Below are 20,265 nucleotides of genomic sequence, written 5' to 3'. Positions count from 1 at the left end.
TTTTATCTTCATATATTCTTATAAGAATCACAGCAATAATATATTTTATAATACAATTGAAGGCAATTCATGGCACTTATACTTTTGCGTTCGATTCCCACCCACAAATATACCATATAACGCACAACACACACACACATTGTAGAAAAATTCTTGGCTATCACCATCTCTCTCAACTTGCCCATCACTTTGATGAATCACCAAAATATTATTACCTCCTGCGGATGATTAAGTTGTCTAGTCAGCCATTAATCCAATATACGCACCCACATTATCTATTCAATTCCAAGCATTAAATCATCTAACTTAATATATTGCATCAAAGATAGCTATTCTTCCCCCTCCCCCTCCAAACTAATCACAACTTTATTTAACAGAGAAGGCAGTACATACTCCTGATGAAACAAAGGGAAGCACGAAGAAAATTAATTATTCATCCAAAAGAATTATGTCCGGGAGTAGGGAGTAACTTCTAATTAAACCGCCCTTAATACTAGAATTTAGGTGGTATTTGACGACATGAAAAAGGCTACAAAACGAGATAAATTTCTTTATATATTTATTATAAAAATATTTTTAAAACTATGATACGGTTTCTATCTAAGCATCTATTTAATTGAATGGTAATAAATGTCAAGTTTAAAAGAATCTATCAGTAATTTGTTACTTTGTTGTCATTAATTTATTCTAAATATCTATACATGTTCTCAAAATATATCACTTCCTAAACGCCGTCCGTGGCAATACAGTATATAAATAAATAAACAAATAACTCTAGTTTGTGTTCCCACTACCCACCAACACAATGCAGAATAATGATATATGGAATACACATAATGACAGATTCTTTATGGATATATGAACTAAAGTGCCACAGTAATTAAAATAGTGGCACCAATAATCAAAGTGACGTATTAATTTATCCATAATTAGCTCTGTTTCACCAATCAAATCTCCACAACGCAACACATTCAGCTGATCATCAAGCCCTGGGTTGTTTTGGCGGGTATCATCAAATCTAAGATTAACCAGCCAAATTAAACTAAGTGAAATCCACCCCAAATGATCCACTCTCTTGTTGCATCGTGGAATCCATTTATTATAATTAATAACATGCTCATGCACGCCCAACAAATTAGAATCTTCGGAAAGATCCAAGTGCTTATTTCGTGCAACAAGTCGTATGATCGAGTTGGATCATATGGTCAGATTGGCTTCGGCAGAATTGGCCAGACAATATTTTGATGAAGCCAGTAACTGACTTGATGTCGATGTTGTGCATTCCCACGCACGTGTGAGGTATTTTCAAAGCGTGAGATTGGGGAAGGGTTGCTTCAAGAGACTCAGTTAGCCATCAGCTCACCTCACCAGAGAGGCTTATAAATAGGAGGGAGGGGCTAGGCTTTTCATTTGGGAGACAGTAACACGCTTGCTCCTCCTCAAATCTGTGATTTTTTAAGTAATCGATAGTGTTCAAAAGTGAAGAGAAATGGAAGGGAAGGGATGTTGTGTGAGTGTTATTGAGAAGTGTAGGCCGTACATAGCCATGATTTCTCTTCAATTCGGGTATGCCGGCATGAACATCATCACCAAGGTTTCCCTCAACCGAGGTATGAGTCACTATGTTCTTGTCGTTTACCGGCACGCCTTCGCCACCGCCGCCGTTGCTCCCTTCGCTCTTGTTCTTGAGAGGTACTCACTTCTTTCTCGATTCACCATGCTCATATTCCTTCCCTTCTCATTGCTTATTTCTTCCCTCTTTCTTCCTTGTCTCTCTCTCTCTCAGGAAAGTGAGGCCCAAGATCACATTCCTCGTTTTCATGCAAATTCTCGTTCTCGGACTTCTTGGGTTAGTATTTAGTTCCCTATTCCTTCAACTTCATCTCCTGCGTGGAATACAACCCCATCAACTATTCTGCTGCTTATTATCCGCTCCTCTGCTTTTACAGGCCTGTGATTGATCAAAATCTGTACTACGCGGGCTTGAAGTTAACTACCCCAACCTATTCATGTGCTATAAGCAACATGCTCCCCGCACTGACATTTCTCATGGCAGTTATCTGCAGGTACAACAAATACGACAGTTGTCGAAACTATTCTGTTTTTGTTTCTCTTCTGGTTCGATCTCAAATGGTGTAGTGTTGTTTGGTTGCCAGGATGGAGAAGGTAGACTTCAGAAAAGTACGATGTCAGGCGAAGGTGATTGGGACGATAGTCACAGTTACGGGGGCTATGTTAATGACACTGTACAAGGGCCAAGTCATAAACTTTTTCTGGTCTCATTACATGCGTCACCCCAGAGACTATACTCCTTCTACGGCCACTGATTCTGGGGGAAAAGACTGGTTTAAGGGTTCTATTCTGCTCATAATTGCGACCCTTGCCTGGTCTTCTTTCTTCATCCTTCAGGCAGTGACGTTAAGGACATACCCGGCTCAGCTATCCCTCACATCACTGGTGTGTTTCATGGGTACACTGCAATCAATTGCGGTCACGTTTGTGATGGAACATAATCCCTCTGTTTGGAGAATTGGGTGGGACATGAATCTGCTAGCCGCGGCCTATGCGGTAAGCCTTGATATCTCTCTCTCTCTGTTTTTCCCAGGAAACAAGAATCCCATCAATATGTGTTCAAATATGGTGAAACAGGGTATAGTATCGTCAGGCATTGCCTATTACGTTCAGGGGGTTGTGATGCAGAGAAGAGGGCCCGTTTTCGTGACTGCTTTCAGCCCTTTGATGATGATCATTGTAGCTATCATGGGCTCTTTCATCCTGGCCGAAATATCTACTTTGGAGGGTAAATTCTATACCCTTAACTTTTTTCCCCCAATCTATTATCCCTAGTTACCGCAACTACTGATTGTTAATTAATTTGAGTCGTGAATTGCAGAGTGATAGGGGCTGTGCTGATCGTAGTGGGTCTGTACTCGGTTCTGTGGGGAAAGTACAAGGAGAACAAGGAGAAAGAAGAGGCAGAGACAATCTCAGAGGCAATAAAAGGATGTTCAGAAAATGGAAGGATGGCACAAGTGAAGGAAGATATTGAAGCAAACCCTGTTGAAATGCAAAAGGTTGAAGGCCCTGTGGTTATAGCTATTAGTGTTCCCAAAGCTTAAAGGAGCAGAGACGAGACAGTAAAGAGAATAGCAGAGGGTGCTTCGCATGCGTGAGGGGCAGAGAGAGAGAGATTTCAGGGGACCTTTTTTGCACCTTCAATTTTTGCTGTTCTGACATTTAATTAATAACAGAGTATTGGATATATTATTAAAGCTATTTCTGAGTTAAGTACTGTTGAAGGAAAACACGTTTAGTTTACGAATTTCTGATTAAGGGATCAAATCTGGGAGAAGAAGAAGGGAATAATATGAAAGAAGGGAATCCGTTTTCAGACAATGCGTGGGGTTTAATGATTCGCGTTTGGATTCTCTGCACTGCAAATGAAATTGCCGTCTTGTCTTCTTGTGCTAATTGCTAATGTGGCATTTACGCTCCTGAATTGATCAACAAGCTCGATGTAACGTTCAGGAAGTTGACTTCAATTCTGTGAATAGATGTGAAGTAAAAGAATTCTCCCTTCTATTTTATGCTTGGATGCCTCTTCCACTCTTCACAATGTTACTGTAATTATATTTGATTTTTTAAGAACAATGTCTTCAATATTAATATCCCATGAGAAATTATTGTGTTCTTTTTAAATATCATCTCCATTTATATTATATATGCTAAAACCCACTAATTAAAGTTATTGTAATCCTGCGTATCATGCTTTTTCTCTTTACCATGATTGCACTACTTTACATTATTTTAATAATTTAACCTCTCTCTCTCTCTTTTTTTTTGTTGGGGAGGGGGTGCCTCTTCGCACTCGCATTCCTTCTCATTATTCTTTGCCATGGTCATTTTATCTTTTGTATTTGGTTATGTTGAATAGTATATCAACTTTGGGATTGAGGGTAACTCTTTAAATCTATTTTTTACATTTACAAAGTTCAAATATTGGATTTTCATTTTTTATTAATGATGTTTATGCAATAAAAATGAACAAAAAAAATAGATTTAATGTATATTACAGAACCAACTCACAACATACAAGGAAAACCTTTAAAAAGTCGCAACTCAGTTGGATCCAATAGATTTTTTTCCTTTTCTTTTGGATAAATTTCCGATGCATGTGTAATATATATATATATATATATATATATATCAAAATTGACTTCTCTTATTTATTGAATAAAAAAAACCTGACATTTTTCTAGCCAAAGATATCTTGCATGCAAATTACATAATTAAAAAAAAATATTTCTAATTAAAATCACACAATTAATGACGTTATATATGTTATGCGTGCATTGGATGGAATATGTATAATTACGTCACTCCACAGCTTCCAAGTGATGCATGCATGCAACTCTGTTCTATTACACAACTGCCTTGCACTTTCATTTGCAGGCCTCTTTCCCCACACGATGCACTTCCACGTATATTCTCATTTATTTTAATCATTTTAAGAGCACATATTTTTTTTTTTTAAAAATCCACATAATATAATTTGATTGAAAAGGTAACATTATGTAATTAATTTTTTTTTAAAAAATATGCATCCCTCATGTTTACACTTACATTTCACTACCCCTATTATTATTGTTGTCGTAATCACCAGTGGAAAATGATAAAGCAGAATCTCTGGCTAGATCGCAACATGTAGGCGTGTTTGGTTGAACCAAGAATCTTAATACAATTCGAAATAAAACTCTTCTTATATACTTATTTTATATATCATAAAATTATTTTTAAAACTATTAGTTTCAAATACCTCCATAGTATTGATATGAGCTAGAGTAAAGCTGATGAGAAAGCAACAATGGGAAGTGACCAAAAAATAAAGTGATGACCAAGTTTTGGCATATTCTGTTTCATTGCGCCAGCTAATGTGTTTATAAACAGGAAAAATTATTATCCGATCCCTCATAAGCAATTTAATAATTAAAATTTTCATAACAAATACATAGTAGCGGTATACAGTGATAAGTTTTGATGTGTGAAATAACATGTTCATACTATTTATTTATTGTAAGACTTTTAAATAATTAAATTATTTAGAAGAAGCTGCATGATAATTTTTTCACATATATATATATATATATATATATTTATAGAGGTGTACCCTTACCAGTCACATCCCTGCATATATGTGAGTACCTTGGCGTCAAATATGTGAGGATAGTTAGAAAAATTAAAAGTTATCGCATTTATGGTGCTGGGACAAGAACAGCATGAATCTAGCTTTAAAGAATAGGAATGTCTTTATTAATTTCCTTCTCCACTTAATCCACTTAATGTCTTTATCACTGGATTAACTTTCAATAGTTGAGATTTAAAATTACTATAATATTAAATATAATAAAAAATTGCAGTTGTAAACTACTAACATCAAATTCTAACCACATAATTTTTTAATCTATTTTTACTATCTAATATTTAATATTATAATAACATCTTTATATGATAAATCTCAATAGTTGAAACTTGATATAATGATGCAAACATTCCTCTCTCAATTTTTACTAACTAATAGAAAAAGAACTATGATTAGGCCGATAATAAGAATAGAGGGGTGTTTGGTATTAAACAAAAGTACTTTTAAAAAGTATTTTTTATGAATGGAGACAAATCTCTTCACATATTTACTTTTTATACTGTAAAATTACTTTTAAAACTATGGTTTGGTTTTTATCTAAACACTCATTAGATAAGTAATCTTTGCTAGGAAGGGATTTATCAAATCAAACAATATGATGCAGCTTGATTACCCTCCTAGCTACTGTATTCTGTAGGCATAGATATGTATATAAATAGATATCGATTCCTAACAGTGGCATTGAAGTGGAAATCGAGTTAACACCCTATTTTGTTCTAGTTGCGTGATACCACTATATCCATTATTCTCTGATCGCTCTCTCACTTTCACCAAATCTTAAATATTATATTCCAAACTGACCAATCTGCATCCAAAGTGATAGCAACAGGGAGCTACAACAAAAGCCCTTTATGCTTTATACCCACGTTTATGATGACCACATTATCCATGAGATTACTCTGTGGTTTTATAATATTCTTATTTGTCTTAGATATATGAGTTCGTTAAAAATCTACTCTAATTCTAAATATAATTTTTTAAATTATTTTCTCTTATAAATAATGAAGGAAGATTTTATATATGGCGACTGTTTCTTTTATAAATGATTTAAAAGATATTTTAAAAAGAAAACATAAATAACTAACATAATTAGTTTGCTTAATTTCTCTAAATTAATTACTTAACACTTAATTTTAGAATAAAAAAGCGGATAATGGGAAACAAATCAATAAAAAGGCATGATTCTATTCTAGGGGGAATCGTCCTAATTATGAAATTGACTAATATCTCAAATTAATCGAAATTTCGAAATATAGCAATTGCCAACTGGCATGCATGTCCTGTATCGACACCAGACCCTCATTGTTTGACTTTGACCCCAAGGCAGAGTTTCTGGGCTAAGAAGGCAGGGCCCAATTTGATACAGAGAAGGCATGCTTTTAGTAGGCCCACCATGGCCCAGACAGGGCTTATTGGGCCAGTGAAAGACGGGGGAAGTAGCATGGGACAGAAAAGGAAATATCTTTAACTGAAAGGTTTAAAAGGAGGGAAACCAACAACGGCTTATCCGCTCTACTTGAGACTCGGGAACGGACTCTGTCATATTTTTGACATATCAATGGCACTGTCTTCCCAAAACGAAGTGAATTTCGAACAGACAGAATTGCCTGAGACTCAAATCGGAAACGAGGGCCTCACAAAACGCATCCTCAAAACAGGACTCTCTTGGCAAACCCCATCTCCTGGGGACCAAGTGCAAGGTACGCACCTGAATACTCAGAGCATCTACCAGTCGTTAAACTCTGAGTTCTTTCTTCTTTTGCTTGGCGTTCAGTTCATTTCAGAGGTCAGGTTCTGAATGGAGCATCCCTTGAATCAAGTCACGACAAAGGGACCCCATTTCGCTTCAACTTAGGCCAATGTAAGTGCTCTGTTACTTTCACTTGTTGCCCACTCATGCCTCCCTTTTGCTTTTCTGTTTTGAATGCAACGTTTGCATTCTTGCGCACGCTTATTGTTTTCTTTCTTTTTCTTACATGACAATCTAATCAAGGACTGTGTTTAAAAAGAAAAAACTTGATATGGTACATTTCAGAAACTTTCTTTCTCAAAATTAGACCACGGTTTCATGATGTCTATAGTGAATGATATTTACAATAATCAGGAACTTTTTTTTTTTAGGGGTCAACTACAGTAATCAGACTCTTGTTGTTTTTAAAACATGCATAAGATGAACAATAACTATTTCAGAAAAGAAAGCTTAACTGTGGGTAAATTTTTTTTTTGGGGGGGGGGTGTTAAGTCCTGTGAGAATTTGAATGTTTCAAATGAATAAAATGAATCTATTAAGGTCACTTTTGAAATCTAATAAATGTCATAGTAAATAAAGATAATCAGCACTTACGTACAACTAAATATAAGGAAAACATCTAATCTGTCAATTATACATATATTAATATATATATCAATTATACTTATCAAAATTATAGCATTAACCACACTATTCAATATTCATTACCAACTACGTACAATTAGTGACGCTAACAAGGTTGGCATTCAAATCATGGTGTCATATGTGAGCAAGTTCTTTGCTTGCAGGTGAAGTTATCAAAGGTTGGGATGAAGGAGTTGCCACCATGAAAAAGGGGGAGAGAGCAGTCTTCAAAATACCACCAAAATTGGCATATGGGGAGAAAGGTTCTCCGCCGTTGGTTCCTCCTAATGCGACTCTCATCTTTGAGATTGAGATGCTGTCTTGGATTACCATCAGGGACTTGACTGGTGATGGAGGAATCCTGAAAAAGATACTCAGGGAGGGAGACGGATGGGAGACTCCTAGAGACGCTGACGAGGTCTTTGGTAATAAAAATGGCAGCTTTCTTCAATATTGATACAGTATATACATAAGACTTCACTCATTAACCCTTCCTTATTATCTGCTCATACTTCTTACTTACAGTGAAATATGAAGCACAGCTAGAGAATGGAATGCTTGCTCATGAGTCTAATGAAGGTGTAGAGTTTAATATAAGTGATGGTAAGTTCAACATGCAGCCTCACTATTTGGTTTGCGAAATTTATCCATATGTGAAATCATAAAATATGTGTGTTTTGGTCAGGCTATCTTTGTCCTGCCATGAGCATAGCATTGAAAACTATGAGAAAGGGGGAGGAAGCAGAGCTCAGTCTAAGATTCTCTTGTAAGTCAACTTTGTTCTACTTCATCTTTCCTTCTTTCACATGTTGTTTGGTGATTCAGACATTCCTTTCCAGATGGCGTGATACAAAATTCAAGTAGAACCAGTGAAACGAATGGCAGTGCCCGACCAGATTCTAATTTAACAAGTCTCAGACTAGAGCTGGTATCGTGGAAAACTGTAGTCGATGTCACGGGAGATAAGAACATACTTAAGAAGATTGAGAAAGCTGGAGAGGGGTTTGAGCGTCCCAATGAAGGATCACAAGTGAAAGGTAATGTATTATCTCTGCATTTGCAAACAAAAGCCTTGTGATTAGAAGTTAATGGTCGATAATCTATGCCCTCACAGTAATATATACGAGTAAACTAGAAGATGGAACAATTATTGAGAGGAAAGGATCAGAGGAAGAACCTTTTGAGTTCACAACTCAGGAAGGTATCCGGTCTTACTCTTGCATATGATGCTGGGGAACAATGTATTAGTTCTCCTTTCCTTTTTTCTTTTCCTCAAATGTGTCAACAGTTTTTTCTTGTATATTTCTAGAACAAGCACCTGAGGGGCTAGAAAGAGCAATCATGACAATGAGAAAAGGAGAGCAAGCCACTGTGGCTGTCACCGCCGAATATTTGTCCGATAGAAATAAGTTTCCCTCCACTCCAGCTAATAAAGTCCTTTATTATGAGGTCGAATTGGTTGATTTCATCAAGGTTCGCTTCTACTATTTATAACTACTTGTGGTTCTTCAAAAAACAGAAACCATACACACACATTCAGCATTCCACAAGCATATAACTTCTATAGATATATGTGCTATCAACTTGTACCATCATCCAGTAGTCACAATCTGTGAGTGAATATTTAAGGCTTTCAAATATATTGTCGTTTTCTTTGGCTTTAAACGATGTAAACTGAGGGTGGAAATCATTTTGGAAAATCATTCTAATGTATACAGGAGAAGCCATTTTGGAAAATGGACACTCAGGAGAAAATAGAAGCTTGTGAGAGGAAGAAACATGACGGAAATTTATTGTTCAAGGCTGAAAAGTTCAGGCGTGCATGCAACAAATATGAAAAGGCATACTATCTATCAACTATTAGAGAATTTTTCATGAACTGATCGATCTGCCTGGGAGTTTTTTTAAGCAAACAAAATTTCTTCACCATAAATGCAGGCTGTAAAATGCATAGAGTTTGATCACTCATTCAGTGATGATGAGAAACGTCAAGCCAATGCCTTACGGATATCTTGTTATTTGAACAACGCTGCTTGTAAACTTAAATTGGGGGAGTATACTGAAGCCTCAAAACTCTGCACTAAGGTATTAACTGTCCTACTCTCTTCTTCTCTCTCTTATAGTCTTCAAATCAAGCCTGAATTGCATAATTGAACAGGTTCTGGAACAAGATCCATTAAATGTAAAGGCACTGTATAGAAGATGCCAGGCATACCTGAAAACATCAACTTGGAGAAAGCTGAGGCTGACATTAAAAGAGCCCTCACTATTGATCCAAACAACAGGTAACATATCCCTTATATTCTCTCTATCTCTTTGCCTCTTTCACAGTTGCTCCTGCAAGGCATCAGGTTGAAATAGATGTTGGTTTGGCTTGTTATCAGAGACATGAGAATTGAGTACAGGGAGCTGAAACTTAAGCAAAAGGAATACAGTAGATATGAAGCTGACATTTTCAGTACAATGCTTTCAAGGATGGGCTAGTTAATTAGGAAATAAACTAGTATTGTACCGTTATTCCCCATTTGATTATAAACAACATATAGTTATATACCACTGTATTGTATAGTATTCTTTCATAAACAATCATGATTAGACAAACCGGCTTGTCACAAAAGGGAGAAACAAACCGGGCTAGTCTCGACTCACCATTCTTTTTTGTACGACACTAGATTAGAAGCCTCTGTTATTTGGAACTGGGAATGGACAACCCAAGTAGAATGATAGAACAGCAGTCCTGAAAATTTAAAGCTAGAGGCGTAAAAGTTATATTATCCGGGATTGATACTGTAAAATCGCCAATATCAAATTATTTGATGGAGTCGGATGGTAAGGAACTTTCTTGGAATCAAAGAATATGCTTTGGAAACTCTGGGAGAGATTAAAAAACCTGGAATTGGAGGGAGGACGAGATTCCTTTCTCCAAGTGCTTGGAATATAAATTACTCTTCCTGTCCTTAATATAAGACGTATTTAATCAATTTGATTAGATTAAGGAAGTTAGGTAAGTTAGTTAAGTATAAGAAAAGTGACATATTTTTTCTAAAACACCAGAATCATCTTTTTAATACCCCATCCTGTTCTATTTGATTATGGTTGAAGGAGTATCTATAGGGATAATTTAGAGAAAATTGATAAATATGAGAAATGGGTCTCATATTTAGGACTAAAACCAACTTAAAAATTGAGTCCTATATTAAGGACTAGAGGAGTACTGCACCTCCAGATTCTGCAATAATTCCCCATCCAGGTCATGCATAAATGCATAATGTGTGTAATCTGATATTGCACTCCGTTTCAATGGCTTCAATCAACAATATCATAAGTATTAGGTTTTTTTTTGGCCAACAATAAGTACTCCTCCGGTCCTAAATGTAAGACCCTTATACTAGTGTGTATAAGGGTCTTACATTTAAGACTGGAGGAGTATTAAATTTAATGGAATTTTGATTATTTCTATACGGGAGTCTTTTTTTTGGGGGGGGGGGAGAGAGAGAGAGAGACCGAGAGAGAGTATTTTTCCTGCATGATTTCTTTCCCCTTTAAATTAATGAAGCGTGCATGCATGCGCTTAGTTGGGATTTGGGCTGTGTATCTCCGCTTTTTTTGGGTGGTAAATAAAGTTATGCAGTTAAATTTCCAAAATTTTATATGTTGTTGATAATAATGACTATCATAAGTAGAGTTAATCATATTCCCATAAGCTATAAGTAATGCACAAAAATTAAGAATTCGATCATTTGATGCAGTTTTAATACTTTAATTAGAGTATTAATTTTTCATGTTAACATTCCTCTCAACACTTTCGATTTCTAAAATAAATCAGGACCCCAGAGTTTTATATATTTGAAATTGAAATGAAAAATAATTTTATATTTTAATAATAATATATAAATAAACGCATTAATCTATACATTCCTCCTTTTATTCTTCATATATTTATGCTAATAATTAGTATAACAATAATTACTGCTTAATGTTTAAATTATACTCCCTCCGATCTTATATATAAACTTCACTTTTTGGAGATAGGCCTGGTCCAAAATATAAACTTCATTTTTAAGTTTGTATAAGCATTTTTACTTTTTTTTCCCCCCTATTTTGGCCTTAGTTGACTGTATTTAGTACTCTCACACACACACACACACATTAATATTACCTCTACATATTCTCTTTTATTATTATTTTTTATTTATTGCCTCTCATTTACTCTCTTAATAAATAAGGGCAAATTTGAAAAAAAAAAATCTATTTTTGACCCATTTATTATTTTTAACTAATTTTAATTGCTAGTTTTGCTAAATGTGATTCGGTTATTTGAAGCTTATATGTAGGATCGGATGAAGTATTTTTTTTCTGTAGAAGTTTTCTAAATTATATAGATGCATACATGTATACCACTCTGGTCCTTTTTAATTATCATTAGTACGAGAGTATTTGGACCTTTTTTATTTGTCACTTGTACTCTTTTTAATACTTTATTTTTAATTCAGTTCCTATTAATTAAAGAAGACAAGTGTAAAGGTGAAAAGAGAGTGAATGGATAAAAAAATACATTAGTTATTTAAGAAGGGTAAAAGTAAAAGATTTTATGTATTTAATAATTTTTTGATATGTGAGAAATTATTATAAGTAATAATTAAAATAGATTTTTATTTTGGATCCGCAAAGGCAACCGCTCGGACGTGGATGTTCCCCCAACCCAACCCGGGAGCATTTAAGGTGTTTTATGAGCCGTGCCACCGTGAAATTTCGACCCTTGGGTAGAAAACTCCCCCCTTTTTTGCCTACGGCCAGAAAACTCTTATAATGATTCTTTTGCGGTTTTGTTTTTTTGGGCCAACGTTACATGCATGATTCTGACTCATAATGTTTTATGATTTTGACTTAATACATAGGGAATTTTAAATTTTGTTGACCTTAATGGCCAAAAAAAAATTGTTGACCTTTTTCCAAATTTAATTTCTGTACATAGATTCCTGTGCCCATGGTAAAGCCTACTTCCTTGTTATTATTAATATAACAATAACAAAAGAAAATTAAAGAAATAATTAATAATCTTTAGAAAAATATTCTAAAAGTAATAAATGAGTAGCCTGTAACCCATATTTACTAGCATTAATTATCATTAACAAAGCTTTATTCAATTAATTAATGAACATTAATCTCATAACCTGCCTATGAGTTTAAGTCCCATTATTAATATACAGAGAATTTATTGATGAACGATTTGCAAGTAATTTTTTAAACTTAAAAGCATATTCAACCCTATTGAGTCCTCGAAACTTAGTAAACTTAGTAGTTGAGTATTAAAATTAAAATTTTGATTTGTTACGTTGTGAGGGGCTAATCTTTTTTATTAGACTCAGGCCAACTTCTTATTTATCATAAAGGCATTATTATATATATAATTTTTTTGGGGGCCATCAAGGCAGAAAATTATTGATCGCCTGAAAAGGGCATATAATTAACTTCCTGGGACTAGACATAATTAGAAAAAAGTTATCTATTTATTTCTTCAAGACAAATGATGGGTTATTGCTTTTATATGGTATGCTAATATGAATGGACTTGTCATAGCTAACCCAAGTGAAACCAGGGTTGACATGAGTTTTGATGCTTACAGGGTTTAAACCACTGTTTACAGCCAGAGTTAAAAACAAACGTGACTATCCTTTATATATATAACTTGCGTTAAAATGGTAATTTTCATGGTGGCTTTAAGGTTACAATTAATTTTATATATATGTGTGTGCATATGTGATGAGAACAATCTGGTCCTTCAGAATTTATACTTTATATGGCCAAGCCGCAGCATATGAAGGGAGGGGGGGGGGACTACAACTGCAAAGAAAAACGCAAGCCGCAGCATGCTATATTGTATGCTCAGAATGTAGAATAAAAGCGAGATCCAATTCAAAATCTTCAAACAACATAAACCTTAACTAGTTTTAGTTTAATGAAATATTTGCGGCTGTAGTAGTGCAGATGAATAATCAAGAGAATGATAAATGCAGAATGAGTCATAAGGAAACCAGAATCCTGGGCAATAAATTCCAAGAAAGAAAGAAAATCCAGTTGCATAAAGTCCATGTAAGTTACAAAAGAATAATAATAAAAAAATTATCCTCCAAAGGGTTACAGTTGTAACCTGGACTCCCTCTAATCATTAGCTTACATTTAAATTTTTTCCTCTTATTTCGTATTCTCTGCTATATAAATACCCCCTCTTCTTCTCTCAGAAAGCCACACAACTTGTCTTTGTCTGGCACAAACATATCAAGTCAGTCAGAAAGAAGGAGAATAATGTCAGAGATAACGAATGTGGGAGGTGTTGAGGACAGAAAGATGAAGCGCAGGCTTGAGGAGCCGGCGGACCGGGAAGAACATGAAACTGAGGAACATTTTCTGTCTCTGAGACTCGGCAACAACGCCGACATGTCGAAACCTTTGAAGGTGTCGAAACCTTCTGGTGGTTTTGGCAATCATCAGAGACCAGAAGGAAGGAGGAAGGAGTTTAAGTGCAGGTACTGCATGAAGAAGTTCAAAAGCTCGCAGGCTCTGGGAGGTCACCAGAATGCACACAGGAGAGAGAGAGTTATCTGGAGGATGGAGAAGGAGCTCAGTACTTTTGGACACCCTCATTTGTGTCCCTGTTCCTCCATTATCACTAACAATAATCTTCCCATATTACCCTCTCGTGCTTCTTCTTCAGCCTTCAACCCTCATTTTCATCACCATCAGAGTCACTGTCATGTGCCTTATTGGACTCAATATCATCAAGGCCAACCCAAACCTAGTTTACCCTATGTGATGAACACTTCTGGGAATCGAAATGTTGAGGGAAAGAAGCCTGCTGTATCCTCCTCATCAGGTCTCGACTTGTCCCTCAAACTCTGATGAAGAACTAGTCCTGCCCGCTCTCGTGACTCCCGCCCAGGATCCAAATGATCATATAGCTAGTTTCTTCAGTCATGTTATGTTTTAGTGTCCATCGTTACTAATGTTTGTCCTCCTTGTTTTAGAATTTTCTTAGGAGTGTGTCTATATGGATCTTGGTGCTTTGCATCGAAATAAAATATCCTTCTTTTCACTGTCACTGTTTTTGTTTTCTCGTCTCTTCTGTCTGAAAGATTTCTGTGTTTTCCTGGGAACTGGACGAATGGCCGATAGGTCAAAAGGATTGTTCAATCTAAATGTTTCAATTTTATTTGATTAGAGATTTTGAAAGAAACCTCGCTCTAGATGTATATGCTGGATCATGTGTCTGATATTGAACCTTAACACTGCGAAGCGATGAATCAACTTGAAGAAGACAGGTCAACGCTAACTTAACTCCCATTTGTGCTACATTGATAATGATGAATGTGTCAGTGTCAGACTGTCAAAGTGTAGAAACCAACAGATAATTTCTTACTAATAATATTAAGGGTATTTTTGGAATAATGTTGCTCCACTCAATTTATGGAGAATGATTTAAACCCTACTAATTGTATTAAGTAAAGAATTCAATTGCATCTTCAAAGTCAATTGGGTATTGTTTTGGTTCCAAAAATGGAATAAACTGAAAAAATTATTTAAAAACTTACCCTCTATTCATATTCTATCACACTCTTGTGGTTTTTAATGAGCACGATGATAAATTTTCGTAGATTTTACTTTTAAATTAAATCCGTTAATTTTGTACCATGATTTTCGTTCATTGTCGATTTTTTAATACAATATGTTTTATAATGCTTTTAAGCGGAAACAGTGTACTCATTCAATACACCTATGCACACATTAACAGTAACAATAGTATATTTTTTACATCAAATATATACGTAAATGTTTTTCTTTTTTTCGGATGTTCCTCTGTCCTTTTTTTGTCAATTCAATCCGGAATCAATCTTCAAATAAAAGGTTATTGTTTAGCTTTGATGTTTCTCTCTTTCACTAAAAGAATTTTTTTTTTTTTACGTTTAGAAAATGGTATAATTTTTTGATGACATATTTAATGAGTTAATTCTCATTTAACTCTCCTCTTTAATTTTTCTATGCGACTAATAAATTGAACTTATATTTTAAGCCGGACCTCCAGAACTTATATGGGACCCACAACTTCTATAATCTTCTAGAACCGCTGCATCCCTTCACACTTTTTAGAATTTTTTTTTTAAAACCTTTTTTCCTTTTCAATTCCTCCCCTCCTCTTATTTCAAATTCAATATTCTATAAATTCATTTCTAAAATATATTAATATTAAATTTAATATTTTAAAATTTGATGTGAATAGTTTTAAACATGTAATGATGGCTATGGGGGAGAAATAAAAAAACGTTCACTTTATAAAACGTTTTAATAATAATCATCTCTCCATTGCATATATAAAAGAGGGGGATCAAAGTTTAACATATTTAGTTTATTATTTGATTGATATTTTAATTTATAAAATATCGAATTCGAACCATTTAAACTTAATCATGTAAAATGAGAAGCGAAGAGAAAGTAAAAAAAGAGGGATAACGATGGAATCATCTTCCCGCCCTTTTTTCCCCCTTCTTACATAGCATCGTCAATCGCTTGTTTTGATATGGATCTTGCGTTTAAGAGAGAAGGTACTATTTATTTACAACTTTGTCGTCCCCTTTTTTTTTTTTTAAGTTGCATCACCAAACAAAGCATGAACAGATGCTATTTGATGACGCTAACTAACATGTTTAATGAACTGCGGAAATATAAGAAAACGAAGGAGCATTAATTTGTCTGCTAGACAAAGCTTCTACAGGCTTACACAGCATAGCAGAATTCTGAAGTCCTTTTTTTTTTTTTGGGCACTATATAGATATCTTTTATGGAAGTCATTTTCTAGTGAAGATTCAAATTTAACTAAAAGAAATTTTTTTTGGTTAAATCCAAATTTAGTTTATTTTAAAGTTGAACAATGAAAGTAACATGCACATGCATCCTAATACAATACAATTTATATACCTTGTAATTTTACATCACAAAGGATAGGAACCCACCTGGGTCATAGTTTACAACTAAATTTAACACAAGAAAGGGATGAAAGAAGGAAAAAAAAAAAAAAGGAAAACAACAACGAAATATACCTGGCAGAATGAAAAGGATTGAATCGCTTCCCAATCACTGTTCCATCCTCGTAAAATATGACTTCACCTTTATAGACATCTACAATTGCCTACTTCTAAGGTGTTTTTTTTTTTTTTGGCATATAAATATACAATTATTAGTAAACTCTGGATTTTGACTCTATATATATATATATATATATATATATATATTGAAGATTCCTAACATCCATAGCTTGCACAAGGTTCCAACTTTTGCTTCAATTCCCGCACTTATTATCGTCAAACACTCCCAGCAAAAGCTGCTCAAAAGTTTCCAGAAACATTCCCCATTCGCCTTGGTTCATTTCTCCGAATGAAATGACCCCTGTTTCGCAATTCTGGTTCCATGAAGACATACTAACACTCTTTGTAAGAACCCCCTTTGTTTCACTCTCACCATCATCGATCTTTCCAGCATCCAAGGTTTTGTTTCGATTATCAGCCTCCTCACACGAGCCAGCCAATGATCCTGCAAGTGGAAAACCTGGCATTCCCAAGCCCTTGTTCAATCCGTTTAGAGTTGGATTGTCTGGTTGAAACATGTTAGACCCTTGTTCAGTTTCTTCTTTCATCTTCTCCACGTTGGAACCACGACGGATGATCGCCTTGGCTCGGGAGCAAATATCTTCCAGTTTACTAGGCATTTCTTCTCCCCCACAGAACTGTCGAGTCATCATTTGACCAATATCACCAATACAGATGCCCGCAGCGGCAGCTTGCTTCAAGAAAATGGTGCAAACAACAAGAACCCTTATAGCACATTCCCTCAGAGAAGGAAGCTTAGTTCTAAGAAGCTCAGCATCTTTAAATGGGTCGAGTTTGGATATGTAATCAAGCTCAGACTCAGAAAAAGCAACGGAGGCTTGTGGCCAATGAAGCCACTCGAAATATGGATCATCAAGCCACTCAGGAAGGCAAAGGCCATGGTCTATAGGAACAAGCTCGGCAACTCCACAAGCATTATAACTATGGTGACCTTGTTTCTTCTTCACAAGCATATTTCCTGCATGTCTGTCAAGATTTAAAAGCCTAATGTCTAAGATCCCGATCTTGTGAACAGAAGCAACAGAGAAAAAAGAAGGCCCCAACTCTGCCGCGTCAAAATCATGATCAACAAAGCGTTGGAGGGAAGCGATTTTACAAGGTATTGCTGATGGGACCGCGGCCGCAGCATCAGTAAAATAGAAGGCAGCATGAGAGAACTTGACTAGAGCAGTGGGAGGCACTCCAGCAAAGCTTGCATGGTCAAGGAAACAAGCAGCTAATTCACGTATCCCAGTTTCACCAACCCGAATGGAATGTTTCAACCCCGGTTGGCCAAACAATCGACCCCTCAAGCCTTTTGGATTGTTGAAGGCTAAAGGCTCCTCGTCTGCTGGCTTAGCCACGGCTATGTCCTTGCCATTTTGGCTCCGGAAAACATACGCACCACCTAACCCTTTTGAGACTGGAATAGGATGAGAGCCAGAGGCCATAGCTATGGCAACTTCTACAACTAGAGCATGTACTAGAGGAGCTCCGCTGCCACCAACTATCTCAATCTTGGGATAAGAAGCAAGCTCTTCCCCTGCTGAAGGGGTTAAAGGTAGGCATGGAGTGGAGAAACTGCGGGGAAAATTGTTGTTGGATTCAATTGATTGTTTGGAGGAGTGGTTATGACTTGTTTGGTCAAGTTCTAGAAGTTTCTGATCAATGTGACCATAGGATTGGAGTTTGCATCGGCTAATTGGCTTAAACCCATGATGTTGATCTATGGCTACAGCCATTGTGGAGAATCTCATCCAGATGAGAGTGGCAGCGGCGGCGCATCCAAATGCGATTCTTCTATTAAAGATCCCCGAAAAATTAGTTTTCTGAAGGCGACGACATCGGCAACTTCAAAATAAGAGTTTCCTGGAAATGCTGTATATGAAGAATTAATGTACGTGATTGAGATATAATAGAAGTGGCAAGATATGATAAAATGGACAAGGGAGCCAACTCATATTACAAGATAAACCAGGCCCCCATAAAGCGTACAAATGTCAGGTCCAAAATCTTCGACACATCAGGTTATAAAAAATTAATGTCTTCAGCAATTTCATGGTTGTAATGAAGGCTAAGAAATAAACATTCGTTCTTCACCAAAAAAAAAAAAGAAAAAAAAAAAAGAAATAAACATTCGTTGCCATTAATTGAAAGTGCGAGAAATGAGAGAAAGAAAACTTATAAGCAATTATGACAATTTATTGCTTCCCACAGACTTTGCTGGGTAAGACTGTAGCGGCAATTAAACCCAATTAAATCATTTATTATCCAAATAGTTCAATTTTAATTTGTTGAGGAACGATAACTTGATCAAATGAAGCCATGTAAAAACGAAATCAACACTTCGCGATATCTTTGATTTTCAATATCTTCAATTTTGAATAAATGGAGTCGATGCTAAGCATATGTTTGTTATGGCAGCTTAGCTTATCAGTTGAACATATGAGTGAATACATTATGATAAGCTAGATAAAACTCTGATGAGACATTTATCACCACAATTTAAGCTTTCAGTGAAAATCATTTGTTCGAACAATTATCCTTCAAAATCGTATTATGTTATACCCTGTTAGTTACCACTCAAATAACACATTTGTTATTTTGATGTCATTTCAATAACCTGCATGATCATCATTTTATTTGTCATCCCTTAATATCATACAAGAACATATATATGTATGTATACATGAATATAACAGATTGACAGATCAATAAAAATGCGATGCAATCCTTACTGAATATTGCTCGAAAGGGGTGCATTCAAGATGAGGGCTTAAACGTTGGATGCCGAACAGAAACGCAGGCTATTTTGTTCACATTTTTCTTGAATCCCTCATAACCTGCACGATTTGTCAAGTAGAAAAGAGGAAGCGGTCAAGTTTCAAAGAAGAGGGAGAACAAAGCAGTGAGAACAAAGCAACCCTGTATATAAGACAGGAGACACATGCAAGAACGCCCAGATAACAAGAATTATATCAACATCACGAGATCTGAAATGCATTCATTGATGAATGGCAGAGATGAAAATTGACGTGCATGACAGGGCATCCGTAATAAATGCGGATAATATAATAAATCAAGTGCAAAGCCAAAACTTAAAAACGAACATGAATAAATTCTGGAATGCCCAGAATGAAGAACAGATGATACATATGTAATGCATATAGACGAACGAGTGAAGAGAAGAGGGAGAAAGGTACCCTGAACACTGGTGAGGCATTCAGGGGAAGCGATGGAGAAGCAAAGGGAGCGCGAGAGAGAAAGAAACAGAGACGGGAGCAAATGGAAGAAGGATTCCACCGCCACTCTCACACACCCTGCCTTATTAAGCTATCCTCCGCTCTCCTCTTATGCCTCCCTTCCCCCATGCTTTTCTTCTCCTCTGCCTTGGGCGTTACTATTTTTGCAAATTTCCCTAATTTGGGGTTCCCCTTCGCGCACCATGTGACGTTCAAACCGATGCCTGAATTTCGTGACTGACAGACTACGTGGCCACCTGGGCCCACCTTTTCATCCTCGGTCCATGCACCTTCACTTCAACAGTTCAACTT

At 35.9% G+C, this 20,265-nt stretch overlaps 2 protein-coding genes and 2 pseudogenes across 2 annotated transcripts; 3 read left to right on the top strand and 1 right to left on the bottom strand.

Annotated features, from left to right (window-relative positions):
- Window positions 1–1,427: 1,427 nt before the first annotated feature.
- On the top strand, window positions 1,428–3,471 carry LOC114719953 (WAT1-related protein At5g07050-like; annotated as a pseudogene).
- Window positions 3,472–6,744: 3,273 nt separating this feature from the next.
- Window positions 6,745–10,157, top strand: LOC114719979 (70 kDa peptidyl-prolyl isomerase-like; annotated as a pseudogene).
- Window positions 10,158–13,880: 3,723 nt separating this feature from the next.
- LOC114719978 (zinc finger protein KNUCKLES-like) lies at window positions 13,881–14,474 on the top strand. Its single transcript, XM_028905561.1, has one exon. The coding sequence runs from the start codon at window positions 13,881–13,883 to the stop codon at window positions 14,472–14,474; it is 594 nt and encodes a 197-aa protein (XP_028761394.1).
- A 2,030-nt stretch (window positions 14,475–16,504) lies between these two features.
- On the bottom strand, window positions 16,505–20,055 carry LOC114719966 (phosphatidylinositol 4-kinase gamma 1). Its single transcript, XM_028905548.1, has 3 exons — window positions 19,915–20,055; window positions 19,450–19,554; window positions 16,505–18,589 (listed from the first exon to the last, which is right to left on the bottom strand). Exon 3 carries the CDS (start codon window positions 18,466–18,468, stop codon window positions 16,906–16,908), a length of 1,563 nt encoding a protein of 520 aa, XP_028761381.1. The 5' UTR covers window positions 18,469–18,589; window positions 19,450–19,554; window positions 19,915–20,055; the 3' UTR covers window positions 16,505–16,905.
- Between the last annotated feature and the right edge of the window lie 210 nt (window positions 20,056–20,265).

Source organism: Neltuma alba, unplaced genomic scaffold, assembly GCF_004799145.2.
Source record: "Neltuma alba isolate B1F8T4 unplaced genomic scaffold, ASM479914v2 tig00011960_pilon, whole genome shotgun sequence".
NCBI classification, from domain to species: domain Eukaryota; kingdom Viridiplantae; phylum Streptophyta; class Magnoliopsida; order Fabales; family Fabaceae; genus Neltuma; species Neltuma alba.
The sequence above is the reverse complement of the archived record's forward strand: the minus strand, read 5'-3'. Positions and strand labels throughout refer to the sequence as shown.

Bases quoted from the DNA above. Each gene is read 5' to 3' on its own strand.
- LOC114719978 (XM_028905561.1), top strand. From the start codon at position 13,881: ATGTCAGAGATAACGAATGTGGGAGGTGTTGAGGACAGAAAGATGAAG.
- LOC114719966 (XM_028905548.1), bottom strand. From the start codon at position 18,468: ATGAGATTCTCCACAATGGCTGTAGCCATAGATCAACATCATGGGTTT.